This window comes from Calidris pugnax, unplaced genomic scaffold (assembly GCF_001431845.1).
Source record: "Calidris pugnax isolate Ruff unplaced genomic scaffold, ASM143184v1 scaffold44, whole genome shotgun sequence".
Classification (NCBI taxonomy): Eukaryota; Metazoa; Chordata; class Aves; order Charadriiformes; family Scolopacidae; genus Calidris; species Calidris pugnax.
In genome coordinates this window covers 41,159,781-41,174,205 of record NW_015094506.1, presented here as the reverse complement: position 1 = coordinate 41,174,205, position 14,425 = coordinate 41,159,781, and the positions used below count along the sequence as shown (strand labels likewise).

The 14,425-nt window shown below is 36.4% G+C and overlaps 1 protein-coding gene across 5 annotated transcripts in view; it reads left to right on the top strand.

Annotated features, from left to right (window-relative positions):
• The first annotated feature begins 95 nt into the window (after positions 1–95).
• Positions 96–14,425, top strand: part of FAM19A5 (family with sequence similarity 19 (chemokine (C-C motif)-like), member A5) — a 429,216-nt gene continuing 414,886 nt past the window's right edge. For all 5 annotated transcript variants that reach the window (XM_014963212.1, XM_014963211.1, XM_014963210.1 and 2 more), the window contains exon 1: positions 96–544. In XM_014963212.1, coding sequence (XP_014818698.1) covers positions 433–544 — 112 coding nt within the window. In that variant the 5' untranslated portion in view covers positions 96–432. The remainder of the gene's footprint in view (positions 545–14,425) is intronic.

The window sequence follows — 14,425 nt, the reverse complement described above, 5'->3', positions numbered from 1 at the left end:
CGGGCGGGCGGGCGGGGGAGGCCGCCCCGCGGTAGCGCCGCCCGGGCCCGGGCCCCTGCCTGCGGGGGTCTGCCTGCCGGGGGAGGGGGAGCAGGCAGGGGGACGGACAGCGAGCCAAGCAAGTTCTGTCAATTAAAAAAGGAAAGGAAAAAAAAAAAGAAGTAGAGGCAGGTTCGTGGGACATCTTGCGAGCTCAGCACCACGCCAGGCAGCCGAGCCCCAGCACGAAGTCCTGCAGGCTTTAGAGTCGCCTTGGCTTTCTGGTTGGAAGATGATTCCTGCGACAGGGCCGTGTTGCTGCTGACGGACCGCTGGGTCGTTGGAAGATGCCTTCCTTGGGGATTACACCTGGAGAAAGGCCATCAGTCAAGGGGAGAGCTGGCTGGTGAAACTGTCTGACTTTCTCCCCCCCACACTGGGGAAGTGGCTTCAATGGCTCCATCTCCCAGGAGAAGCAGTAGGAAAGATGCCAACGCCTTGCCAAGCATGTCCTCAACTTTCTGGGCTATCATGATCCTGGCTAGTCTCCTAATCGCTTACTGCAGTAAGTACATATTTGTCCTGGTGCTTTTGCTGGATGTAAATCCACGCCCTTCCCGTCTGAGGTAACGCTTCTGGCAAAGGCCGAGATCTGAAGCGGGCAGGTGAGGTACTGTGCCTTAGACTTGCCACCTCCTCGCTTACCCCTTGACTCCCCCATGGTAAAGCAGGTAGACCGACACTTAAATACTGCTGCTACTTGGGAGCATGAGGTGTCCATGGGTTGTAGGTATGGCATTTCCAGTCCAAACAGAAGCATCTCTTGGATCTGAGGAACAAACTTTTTAGTGGCAGTAACCGTGATCCACTCTGCACTGTTGATTGTCAGATATTACCAGCTCTCTCCCAGTCTGCTCCCTCCACGTACACGCTCCTACCCCCATCTACCTTCCATGAATAGAAGCTGTTTTGCTTATGTTCATTCCTTTGGGAAGCCCATATTTAGGCAAGTGACAGATGTCTTAACATCACTGGGATCATATGTGATCCTCTGACTGTGAAATTGCATTGGAACACCCTGGCACTTCCTTAGCATATCCTCAGCAGTTTAGTAAGCCCATGATATCAGTTTTAGAGTTGCATCACAGGTTATCAGTAGAGTTTGGGATATTCTTTTTCAGGCTCAATAGATTGTTCACTAATCACACCAAGTTGCAGATAAGATAGCTGTAAGAATCAAGTGCCTGGACTAATAGTACTTTTAAAAGTCTTTATTTTTTCTTGTTATTTTGTTTTTCTCTCAGCAAGAGTCATTTTCAATCAGTTGCATAATATAAATACATTTGATGCCCATACTTCTGTGGAATGCAAGTGAGTCCATGATTCCAGAGTGGGAATCTTTCAAAAATAATAGAAAAAGTAGTTTCTATGCAATAATAAAAAAAAATGTGTAATTTATCAGAAGGGACCTGTACAACTTTGCCAAAATGAATCTACACTGTATTTTCCCAACCTGGGCTGAATGTGGTCTGTAATTTACCCATACTCTGCATTCCTTTCATTAAGCTGTAGCATAAAAGACTTAGCACTAGGCTTATCTTGTTGAGCTGTAATAGGTGTAGGTTATGATGAATAGGAAATGGATTCTGTTTTTCAGGAGTATGCCTGCTGCATTTCTTAACCCTCTATTTCATTCCCTCCATCTGTATTATATGCTCCATTTTTCTGTGTGTTTTTTTTTTTTTTTTTTTTCTGAAACAAGATTGTAATTGGCTAAGAGAACCTTTAATTCATTTTTTTTCATGTTTAGGGACTCTCTGTAGAAAGAGGATTATTCCAAAAAACAGTAACATATTTTGTAATTATTTTTTTGTAATTAAGCACATTTTGCATTACACTTCTCCTAAAAATTCATATCAAAGAGGCCATGCTTTTAAGTAATTTCATTTCTCCATATTGCCATATTCAATGTGCTAATATAGAGGGTATACTAAACAACAAACTTAGATTTTAAATAATTTATGTGCATACTGGGAGATAAATGACTGAGTAAATGCATATTACAGGACGAATTGTTCAAGTGTATAGGGAATTCAGCTGGATATTAGTAATAAGAAATATTTGATTAAGTTTGTGCTAGAAATGTCTGGAGGGTCCCGGGCTTTTTATGAGAATATATGAGTTCTTCTGTGCAGGTATCTTCTATCATTGTAGCCTCAGAAAGAGTTAAATGTAAACTCTGACACCTTAAAAATTATTTATACTCAACAGTGAGAGGTTTGACAATGTTCTGTTTTAAGGAATGAAGTTGTCCATTTGAATTGTTATATATTGTTCATTTATTTTTTGCATTGTTTACTAATGCTCAACAATGCAATTGTTAGCTGATTGTATGAAAGCAATTTCTGATGTGATTAAATGACCAGTTTCTAATTAGTTCTCTCAGGCAGTGTAGATGGTGTTCCTCAAACATGTAGTACGCTCTTCATTCTATATAGTGTTGAAAAGCACCATGCAGCTTAAAATATGCAGTGTCAAAACACTCCACCATTTATGTAATCTTTCACTGATTTGATAACTGCAATTCCAAATGTTAATGAAGCGCCATGAACATCTTTTCTAGCGGTAGTATTTGAAAAATTGCAAAAAATGTTTTTGCTCTCTGGAAAGGGTGAAGATGTTTAAACATCAAGGAAAAAAATGTGAAGCTATTTCTAGGTAAAGTAGTACTGCAAATTTTATGACTTCTTTTAAAAATCATCTAGGTTTTATTCAGTCTTTTTTTTGTCTTATGCCGTATTTTCTGAAGAAAAGCATAAGTGGAGGGGGGAGAGGAGGGTGTCAGTTATGTTTTAGGAATAACAGCCTTGCTGTATTTCTTAGGAAGTAAAAGAAAATAACTTGGCAATGTAAAGTGTTCTGTATTTTTCCACAAACCTTATATTCAGGTATATGGAAATATACCAGCTTAAATCTCTGATATCAAGCAGACTTCTGTAAAAAAACAATACAGGTGAAGTAATTACAGGAACCTTGTATCTGATCATCTCTCACTGTATCATTTTACTACATTTGCATCAAACCCTGATCTCTCACTGCATCATTTTACTACATTTACATCAAACCCTGCAACTCAAAAAGAAAAAAACAAACCCCGAACTTTTACATATTTCCATTTTTTTAGGACTATAAATAAAAGTTTTGATCTACCTTGCTTATTTTCATTTTTAGTCTACTGGTCTGACAAAGCTTATTCCTGAATCAGTCATACGTATCTTTTTTCCCCTTCCCCTAATTACTTTGTGAATCTTTGTTTCTGGGAATGTATTTGTTGTACAATAGTCATCCCTATGCAACCAGTAAACAACATACTCTGAGTTTCACTTAACAGATAAGCGTATTTATAAAGCATGTTCTGGATGTATATGTGCATTCCATTAAACTTTCATTTATACTTTAATTTCTGAAGAACAATTATTTTCTGATTGACATGGTAAAATTATAAACTGATCATTTTTTCTTTCTTAAATGTGTAGATTATACTTAGGGATAGTGGCTCCATCCTATGGTGGAAGAGAAACCTGCATCAAATCAATTAGGTTAGTTGCTATAGTGATAAATATAATGCAATATTCTCCAACTGAAGAAAAATGGTTTGGTAGGTTCTCAACAGGAGAAGGCAAAAATCAAATAGTAGAAATAGGCTATTTACGGTCCTTGGTGTAATCATCAAGGAGTTGGTTTAATTAACAGAACCATAAGTGAAAACTGTCTCAGAAGGCTATCCTGGTAGAAGGTGAACACCTTCAATGGCAGTTCAGAATTAGAGGAGTAGTGACATTTTTGGATCCTGGACCTGTATTCAGCGTACTTTTTTAATGAACAGTGATAGACCAGAGAGAGGTACCTACAGTGAATTCTTTAAGAATTGATTTTGTGTTGTGAAGGTACACTGAATTGGGTTTTTTTTCTCCTTCTGTAACTGGGTTTACATTTTTCCATGTTAAAAAGTTTGGTCAAATTAAACAAATTATCTGTGGTTTCAAAGTTGCGTGCTGCATCAGAAATCTAAAAATAACATGGTTTTGATCCAGAATTACTTCTTAGTGAATTTATTCAGTTGGCTTTGCTGTAAATACTGAGATGCTTATTATATGTAAATGGTGACTTTTTAAACGACGTATGATTCAGCTTTAGCAAATTCTGTGGCTGTTATGAGCTTTTGGCTTTCCTTATTTTTTACTGTTTTGTAAGCATAAAGAATAAAACATTAGACTCCTGTCGTGTTATAGGTTTTCCTGTTCTGCTAAGGTAATACTTATAAAGGCACGCAAATGGGGTTTTTGAAAGGAATTAGCAAAACTGAATGGTACTTGGAAAGTTCACCTTGTTTTAAATACTGTATATGGAAGAGAGCAATTTGAAGCCCAGCATTTATGCTTTCTGAATGGTGATAGTACTAGGAAAAAAGAATGCAAAAGTCCAAAATGCAAAATATTGCCCGTAACTCTGTAGTTCTGCATTGTAAGTACAAGTTCTTTCACAGTAATAAGAAATGGGAAGAGGAAATGTTCTCCAAACTCATTATTTCTTTTGCCTGCAGAATACAAAATAAATACATAGTAATGATGAATTACAGATAGGTTCTATTAAATGACTGATGGAATTTCTTGAGCAGAAGAATCAAGCCCTCAGCATAAATAGCAGAAGTCTCAAAGATTTTGCAGGGTACCATACAAAGTGCAGATAATTCCCATGAAAAATACTGTATCAACCTCACCTTAAATTGTGTTCCTGTTGTTTTAAATTAAGTGGACGTTGCTCCTTTGAGAAACACCTTTTCATCGTCCTGTTCTGGAATTTCTTTCAGTCTAGAAGACACAGGCTGTTATGGTCTCTAGGTCTTATTGTCTCCTTATGCTATTTGAGATGGCCAGCAGGGATGGCAATTAGCTGTGACTGTCACCTGGACAACTCTCCAACAGGAGCTACCATATCATGCATTGACTACTGAGCAGCTCCTAGATGATGAACAGTCACTGCTGATTTATATTGGATGCAAACAAGTCCTCTCTGAATGAAGGCCTACAGCTGCTGTTACTGGCCCTATATCATTCAGATTGCTTTCTCTGTTTTTTACAAATGAAAAAGATTTTTTTTTTTTAATCTGTCCAAACTGATCTCTAATGTTACTGTGTTTTCTGCAAGAATTATTGTTCTTGTATTTTTCCCAAACTCCACAGACAGAATGCATGTGACATATAGAGCAACTGTCACTATTCAAACTTTTTTTCAGTCTAGTTTGTGTATAGAAAAATTAATGCTTTGATGACATTAAATAAGAAAAGCTAGGCATTAAAATTTTGCCTTTTTATATAACATCACAGCAGTGCCTTTTTAAGATTCATTTTTTGAATTAAAATCAGTGCTTTGAACTTAATGGCCTCTACAACATACTACCTGTCAATGTAAGTACCAAACTGACATTGAGATTGTCTCACAATCTCAGCAGTTATGCTGTAGTCTGTCCAGATCATGTATTACATAGAAGTCATTGGAATCATCATAAGAAATGTCTGTATATTGCTTTTAATGTTGAATTCAACACTTTTAGGTTAGGTAAGCACCATTTACCATTTTCAAATGTATTTGAATTCTGGTAACTTAGTTCCATTGCAAGTATAACCACTGGTACAGATAGTTGTTAAGGGAATCAGGTAGGGAGGGGGAACTAGAAAGAAATGGATATTTTCAATGTGGCAGCGGAATATTCCATGTCTTTCAAGAAGGTTGACAGGGGAGAGATTGAGACCTCTTTGACTTGCCTTTTTTTTCCTCTGTTTATGCAATGTGCTGTATTGTTCTTACCATATATGAAAACAGAATTGGGAGCATGGAGTAGAGCCCCACTGCTCCAGCTAAGTGTGTAAACACGGGCTAGATTGTATCTTTTTTTTCCGGGGTCCCGTTAATCTTTCACTCATAGCTTAGTGACTTCATTGAAGAACTGGTAGTAAATCCTCTACTGGGTGTAGCCTTGTGACTGGGTATTTCCCCACTTACGCTTCTCTGCTAGAAGTTTGGGGTATGAAATCTCTCAGTTTTTAGGTGTAATTTAGTGCTTTCTTAACGAGTGCTTTAACCATAAGGCTTTTATGTGAAAAAACCACATTGACAGCTAGTCCAGCATCTGGCATGCCAAATGATTTTTATTAGAGGTATACCTTGAATGTTGCCAGTAATTAAAAAATGCACTTCGGTACCGAAGTATATACAGAAGTGTCAAATACATAGGCAAATCAAGATAGCATTGATTAACCGCAGTCTTCCTGGTCTGCATATTCTTTGTTGCTAAATTCAAACCAGAATGTTTTCATGCTTAGGCTCATATTTGACCAGGTGTGTTGTTCTGCTGTTTGGCTGGGGATTTGTTTAAGTTTTTGTTTTTTTTGTTTTTTTTTTTTTCTCTGTTTAAAGGGAAATTACACTGCTTTTTGCACAGATGGCTGGCAAAATTGCTATTGTAGATGTTTTGGGAAGTCATCTCTTCATGGGTATGCTTTTATGTTAGCCCTGCAAATAGGAAAATGTTATGTGGTGACTATTTGAAAATATATGAACCGTATTTAGGGTATGTTTTCCAATATTCTTGGTGTAGAGGTTATTTCAAAGATTCTGTACATGTTTTTCAATAAATGGACTTTGGCTACAGTACAGGAATCACAAACATAATGGTAGAGGGTTTTGCATTCACGTGATGATCTGTTGATCTCCTGAAGACTTTGTGGCCTGTATCTTAGTTTGATCTCTGGATAGACTGCTTCTTTTGACATCTTTCTTCAAACACATGATTGCTCTCATATAACAGAAAAGTATCTCATCTAAATCTCATGTGAGGAGCAGAACTAACTATTTTTCAAACAAGTCTCTGTGCAACAGAGATATCATCCCCGGTTTTGTGTCTCCTAGCACTTTTAAGTGCCTGTGGCTCAGTACAGCAATAAGAAAGTTACTTCTCGAGAACAAAATGTTATTTATTTTGCCAAATGATATGCTGTTGCTGGAGAAAACATTAACTATACCTAGAGAGACCTCTAGCTACTGGTTTTCCTTTGGTTGCAATTCCCGTCAAGGCTTTAGGTTGGTATGACTTATTTTTAGTTTTGATGTTCTCTTGCAGCCCAAGTTAAGACAGCTGACTCTTGTCTTTAAGAGCCCTCCACCACTGGCATCTTCTGCTCTTCCAACATGAGAGTGTTTTAACAGGGCAGGATCTTACAATATTTTTAGGATCATGTATCTGGCAAAATAAACTTCCTTCTGTCTTTACCTGTGACTGAAAGTAGCAATTTGAGCTCTGACTCCATTGTTTGGTTTTGTGTTTTGAAGGTCCAGAACTGGGACTGTCTCTCATTTTGTTTTGTGTAGAGGTTAATTTATAAACATTGTTAACAGATGTACTCTGTTTGTATTTTGTGTACCAAAAACTGAATAAAAGCCCAGAGCAGAATGCCTAGGAGATTGGTAACGTTTCAAATTGCAAGTTATGTTGGTTGGACTGATTCCTGATTTTTCATCCATTGTAGAGAAGAATTGTAGTGATCGACTGTATTCAAGCACAGCGGTAGAACCTGCTGGTTCCACTAGCTGACAAAACTGCATCATCTGAGACAAAGGTCCTTAATACCTACAGAAATGAGAAATTACCATATATGAAAAAGAGTTTTTTATTTCTGAATTCTATCAAAATGTAAAAGGGAATTCTTATTGTGTTCTTGTTAATCATAGTTTAATTTATAGTGGCACTTACTTTTGTTCTTGGAACTCTTTTTTTTTTCCTTATTATCTTAGAACTCTGATGTTGACAAATGCGTTCTAAGAGATGATACACTGACAATATGAGATACTGTTAACCCCAAATGCTTGTATCACTTTGGATACTTTCAGAGGTCAGTATCCCTTTTAGCGGAATATTTAATTTTTCCATTGAACAATACCAGTGCAAAGTTTGGCAGAACAGCTTAGACAGATGATAGAAGTGGGTTTAAGCTAAGCTCTTGCACTTTTCATTAAATGATTCAATTGCAAACAGAAATATCAAAATGCTGTGGGAACAGTGACTTCTAGCACTTCTGGCAAAATCCAGAGGAGGCCCACAAAACTGATCAGGGGGCTGGAACACCTCCTGTATGAAGAAAGGCTGAGAGAGTTGGGGTTCATCCTGGAGAAGAGAAGGCTACAGGAAGACCTTGTTGCAGCCTTTCCGTATATGAAAGGGGCTTATAGGAAAGATGGAAAGAGCTGTTTTATGGAGGCCTGTAGTGACAGGACAAGGGTCAATGGTTTTAGGATGAAAGAGAGTCAGATTGGACATAATGAAGAATTTTTTTTTATGGTAAGAGTGGCAGGAGACTGGAACAGGTTGCCCAGAGAAGTTGTGGATGCCCCAATCACTCGAAGTTTTCAAGGCCAGGTTGGATGGGGCCTTGAGCAACCTAATGTAGTGAAAGGTGTCTCTGCCCATGGCAGGAGGATTGGACTAGATGGCCTTAAGGGTCCCTTCCGACCCAAACCATTCTGTGACTTTTGGTCTCTTGCTTTAAATTAAACTAAATACAAGTGTAATAGATATTGTGTGAGGTTACCTCTTACTGATGGCAGTGGTAGTTTCGCTGAAATTACATTCTATAAGGCATTTGACCTAACATGTATTTGTATATCCTAATACCTGAACTAATGATTGTTTGAAGATACCATTTTAAAGAATTTTCACAGATGTTTTCCTTTTGGGCTATCAGAGAAAAACAAATATATATGGGCTATCAGAGAAAAACAAATATATATGGTCTGGAACTCAGATCCCATTGTCTGACAAATAGTTTCAATTCCATCTGAATAGGCCTGTTTTTCCTTACTTCAGATTTTTGGAGTATCTATAGTCATCTACATTTACCCTAATCTCATTTTAAAATTGGTGGAAACAGACATTTTTACAGTGCAGTTCATGAAACCTGTTTTAGATACATGATGTGGTTTGAGGCAAATTGTGCTGCAGAAGTGCTTGTCTTTGTTGACTAAAAAGCTGATTAGACAAGTTGCTAAGATTTTGAACATATATATTATCACACTAATCCAGTCCTTCATTACAGCATCTTTAAAATGCTGCTTTTTTTATTTTCAAGGCCCACACTTAATATTGAAATATTTAATGCCAAGAAACTGATTCAGTATTTCTGTAGGGAAGAAAAAACATAGAAAAATAGGCATGTGATACAGATTCATACAGATTCATTAAGACTATAGATCAAGGTGCTAAACTATTGCAGCAAAGGATTTGTACAAATTGAGGGATGTAGTTGGCATAAATTACTGGGATCTTCTGAAGACATCTTTGCAAACAGCTTGTATCCTGAACATTTTTTACGATGTGTTTGGTCTTACTGTAAATTCTTCAGTTTCTTTGCCAGTATTTTCACACTATGGGCACTGGAAAAATACTGTATTTCTCCAAAAAGCTGGAAATTGGGTGAATTTTACATGAGTGTACCAAAAGTTTATCATTCTTTGGCTCATTTTTTAAGCCTCTTCCATATAAAACAATATTAAACACATTGGCACTGTGCAACCTTTGTAGTGTGATTAATACATTTGAATCGCCGTCATCTAGTGGAGATTTAGGTAAGAAAAAGTTTATAGGTGCTCTATGTGGACATATACATAAGGGGCAACAGGGGCAAAGAAGACTAGAAATGCTTGCCTTGAATATAAGAGCAGATAAAGATTGCACTGAGCATTGAAGTGCCACCCCCTTCAACTCCTCCTGCCTTTCCTTCTCCCCTCATCTGGAAAATAAAAGCTTTGTATGAAAAAAATTTATGTTACGTGGTTATTTTTGGTAGGATATTGGGCTTTATGACCTGAGTGGTTCCTCCAATTCTAAGTTCTTCAGCGTAAGTGCTATTTTTACAGTCCTTTTCATCTGAAAAGATTTGTTGCCTTCCATACCTCATTCTTTTATCAATATGTTTTTGTTCAAGGAGTATATTGCTGCTATTCACTTTTTTTCCATGGTATATATCTTCATTGACATTTTTTGTCTAAAGGCTGGCCAAATCTCTTACTGATGCCTGTATAACTAGAGATCTCTACCTTAATTCCATCTATAAATGTGATTATTTTCTAATATAATCTTCTTTACGATGCCTTACCCAAGTGACTTTTTAACAGTTTATAGTGTTATGTAGGCTCCCTTTCCTGTGCTTTTGCAGAGTTCTGTAAAGTGCTGCTGTGAACTCTTAGGGTGGTAACAAGTTATATGAACTGCTACTTGTAATCACAATAGATGGATTTGAGGTGTTTCAGATGCATTTCCAATGAATTAGTTTTAAAACAACTTATAATACATGAGTTGGTGGCATTTCAAAAGTAATTCCTATGAAACAGCTTAATGCTTATCTTTTTCCATTTTGACATTTGACAGGAGTATAGGTAAACCAGCGTATTCTTTGGCACAAATACTACATTGACTTCATAAGACTGGCATCATACCGAGCATATGCAATGCCAAGAACTGTTGCTCAGATAATGTATCCCTATATAGAGGAAAAGGATGTCCTTCAGAATCCTCAATTTCACAGACCAAAAGTAATTTTTTCCTCCTGATATTTTAATAGTAGCACAGATGTAAAATAAAATGAAGCAACTACCCATCTCATTTTTTTAGTTAAATCCCTGAAATTTATTGGTGATATTTTGTCTCCCTCAAAGACCAAATTTGTAGAACTCAGGAAAATATTTCCTACATTGCCTTATTAGAGCACATTCCCAATATATTTCACTGGCTTTCCTTTCATTGCTTGTAGTAACTGATGTCCATTTCCTTCCTGAGAGCTTATTTTAGAATTTAGCGCTCCGTGTTGGCATGGATCCCGCTATTACTTTCCTGTATTTTTCAGTTTTGCTTTCTTATTTTCCTTATCTAAGGTCAGGTGAATTGGCCCTACTGTTTGTCTTGCCACTTTGTGAAGTGCTTTTCTGTTACTCCTTCTGACAAGTACAGCTATGTGAATCACGGTTTGCCAGTGACTTCTCAGACAAATTAACTTGATATATGTGTAGAGACTTTTTCTTCCAACTGCTAGATCTGCAGAGATTTGAGAGTTGGGCTTGGTTGTTTTTCTTCCACATGCATCAGGTTCTCTGAGCCCAATTATAAACTCTGTGATATGGCACACTGTAGACTTACGTGTACCTTATTAGGACTTAGTAAACTGGCAGTGCAGAGATGATATAATACATCCAAAAATTAGAGTTTAATTTTTCTTGTGTCATTTTAAATTATTTTAAAAGTATATTAAAGCAACAGATGTGACTATGCACAGAGGGTTAGAACTGAACTGTTGAGAAAAAATATGCTTTCAGTTTCATTGCATGTAATTTCAACAGACATTTTGGGTTGCCAAAATGCCAGAGAGCCCTGGTAGATATGATGGGTAAACAACATTTGTCATGATAGGGGTGTCTAGATTTCAGCTGAGTGTTAATTTTACTTATGTCATGTATGTTTTCTGTGACAAAGGATACCTATATTTTGGCTGGAAAATATGCATTTTTCCAGTTGTGGAACAGGAACAGCTCTCTTAAAAGTGGGTGGCAGGAAGTTAGAACTTAAAGCAGAGCTAGTTTGGTTTGGCCTTTGTTTGAAAGGAATGGTCTCATAAAGCATATGGAATGAAAGTTTCAGAGCTCTTCTGTGAAGTCAAAGAGCAGGGTTTCTAAAGTATGTTTCTGACAAATTTCATGTTTTTATTTTGCTTTCTGGTTTGCTCTTCTCAGTGTATGTATTTCTATCATGCAAATATTTATCTCAAAATGTAGCATTGTAGCTGAACTTACCTAATCAAAATGTAACATTTTTTTTCCCACATCTCTAAATTTGCTGATTTTTTCTCCCTGAAGAGCAGAGATAGAGCCATGAGTCTGATGGGTTATTTTGTTGTTCTTTTTTTTTTTTTTTTTTTTTTAATTGGAAGGTAATAGGGGAAACTTGGTTAGAAGGAAAAAAAAAAAAGTATAAATTTAAAGAAGTAATAGAGGAAGTAAAATTTTGAATTTTAGTTGCTGAAATATTGAAAAGAATTGGAAGCTGGGTATTAACTTTGATTTGCAGACTTTGACAGCATTTCTTTAAAAGTCAACAGAGCACCTTTCAAATCAGGTACAACCCGATTTGAAAACTGTCAGAAAAATTCTTTCCTTAAAAAATGAAAGCGTGTAAATTCACACTGAGACTTGTTTGTGTGCTGGTTGCTTTTCCTCTTACCTACATCCCAGGACTGATTGATGTATAAACACAGAGATACACATATGAGAAAACCACATGATACTTTGGATCATCCCTTTTAGTTTTGCTTCATTGGAAACAAATGTATAATACTGGTTAATTTGTATCTTCTCTGGAATTTTTGAGAGGAGTATTTTGTTTATTAGCTTGATCAATAAATAAATGCCATATTTTTTTTCTGTGTGTCTTTCTTCTAAGTTTATATCAAAACAAATATTTAAATGTTGATAACAGCATTTCTTTCTAGGACTGTAAGATAAATAGCTTTATTGGTTTGTAGGGTATGATGCATGTCTATGGCTGCAAATCATTTAAGGAAGGCTAAGATCTGGGTTGAGTGCTTGCGTTCAGGTAGTAGATTCTGTGCTGAGCCTTGTCTCTCTCTGTCTTTTCCATGGGCACCTGAGTCTGAAATGTTACTGCTAGTCAGGAAGCCGTACTTGGTGAAAAGGGAGAGCATCCCCTTCTGTCTCTGCTTAATGCAAGAACTGCCATAGTGGATGAATTAAATCTGTTAGCAAACTGTCAAAATATTAGTTCCCCACATCGGTAGTATTTTAGCTGAGAGGGAGGAAAATCAAGATCTTACAGAATGTTTATTGGCTAACTCATTCAGTTGCAGTGCACACTAACACAAATCTTGGCCAGGAGGTTCATCCACTGTTGCAGTGCTTAGCTCTATACAATACAATCGTGATAACCATAAAAATGTATTTGCTTTCACATTGAACGTAGCTGTTATTGGGGCTGTACTCAGGCAGAAGGATTGTTGCTTGATACATCTAAAACCTACATATATGAATAGTTGATATTATTCCAGGAAAATGACCATAATGTTTATTTCCTGAGAATAAGGATTTTGAGCAGGTTTAAACACACAAAATGAAGAATGATTTATTGTCTAAATGAGGACTGATTTATTGTCTGTAAACAGATGAAAACACTCCTTTAAAATCAATTGCAGATAATGAAAGAGAATTAACACTGAAAACAGTCTTTCTTTTTCCTGAACTTGGAGTTAAGTTGATTGTGGTGAGCTTCCACATGTGAAATTCATGCAAATGCCATCAAAATATCTACCAAACAAATCTTTTTTTCAAATCTGCCTGATTATTTTATTTGCTATTTCTAAATTCTAGTTAAATTAAGTATACGGCTTTGTGAGAACCTGACAAAACCCAGCCAGATTTCTAAAGGTACTTTTGAGATATCACTGTCAAAATGTGCTTTGGTTTTCTGTTAATTGAAATATAACATTTGAAAACTTTTTCATGTATATGTAGAATTTCTACAAATACTGAAAATTATTATTTTTTGTTCATAGAATGTCTTTTTTAGAGAGTTATTCTGTCTGTACTTCTTAGGGTACACATGTACACAGCATAAAGTAATTTTATAGTATTTTTTTTCACCATTGCTGGACTATTCTCTATACTAATAAAAAGCAGATTTATGTAAGATGAAGAATCTCCATGAAGAAAATCTTACACTAACAACATGTTTCTAAACATAAATGCATTTTCTGTGCATATTTTCAGTAACATCGAAAAATAGTGGTTGTGGCATGTTTTTTTGCAGGACATGCATCTGTTATTTTTGTCTTTGCTAGAAGACTTATTACCTCGAGGAACTTAAACTCTATTATTTTTTGGAGAGAAGGGAGTAAAAATCTATGAAACAAATTCTTGTGAACAGGAAATTTGGCTGGTAGATGAATCAGGAAAAAGAAACAGTCTTTTTAACAGTTCAAGTATGAGGTACAGACTATAATTTTGTGAAACTCAAAAACAAGTGCCAAGGAGTTTTATGGGCCCCATTACCTTTCAGGTTCATAAAACATTGCCAACAAGCATGTCCCTCTTTCTCTTCTGTAGAATAAATAGCTCAATTAATTTACAGAAGTCTTTCTATTTTGTCTGTAAAAGAAGAAAATTAGGGGAAATTTATCTGAATAAATTAGGTTTGTATTTTATTCCATTAATCATGTGGGAATTAGTATCACAGTGATGCTAATACCTCATAAAATTTTTGTCTCTTACACTTCATTGTCAAGAATGACAAACTTAATTGTTTTCGTAGAATAGCAATTCTGTTCGAAGTTAC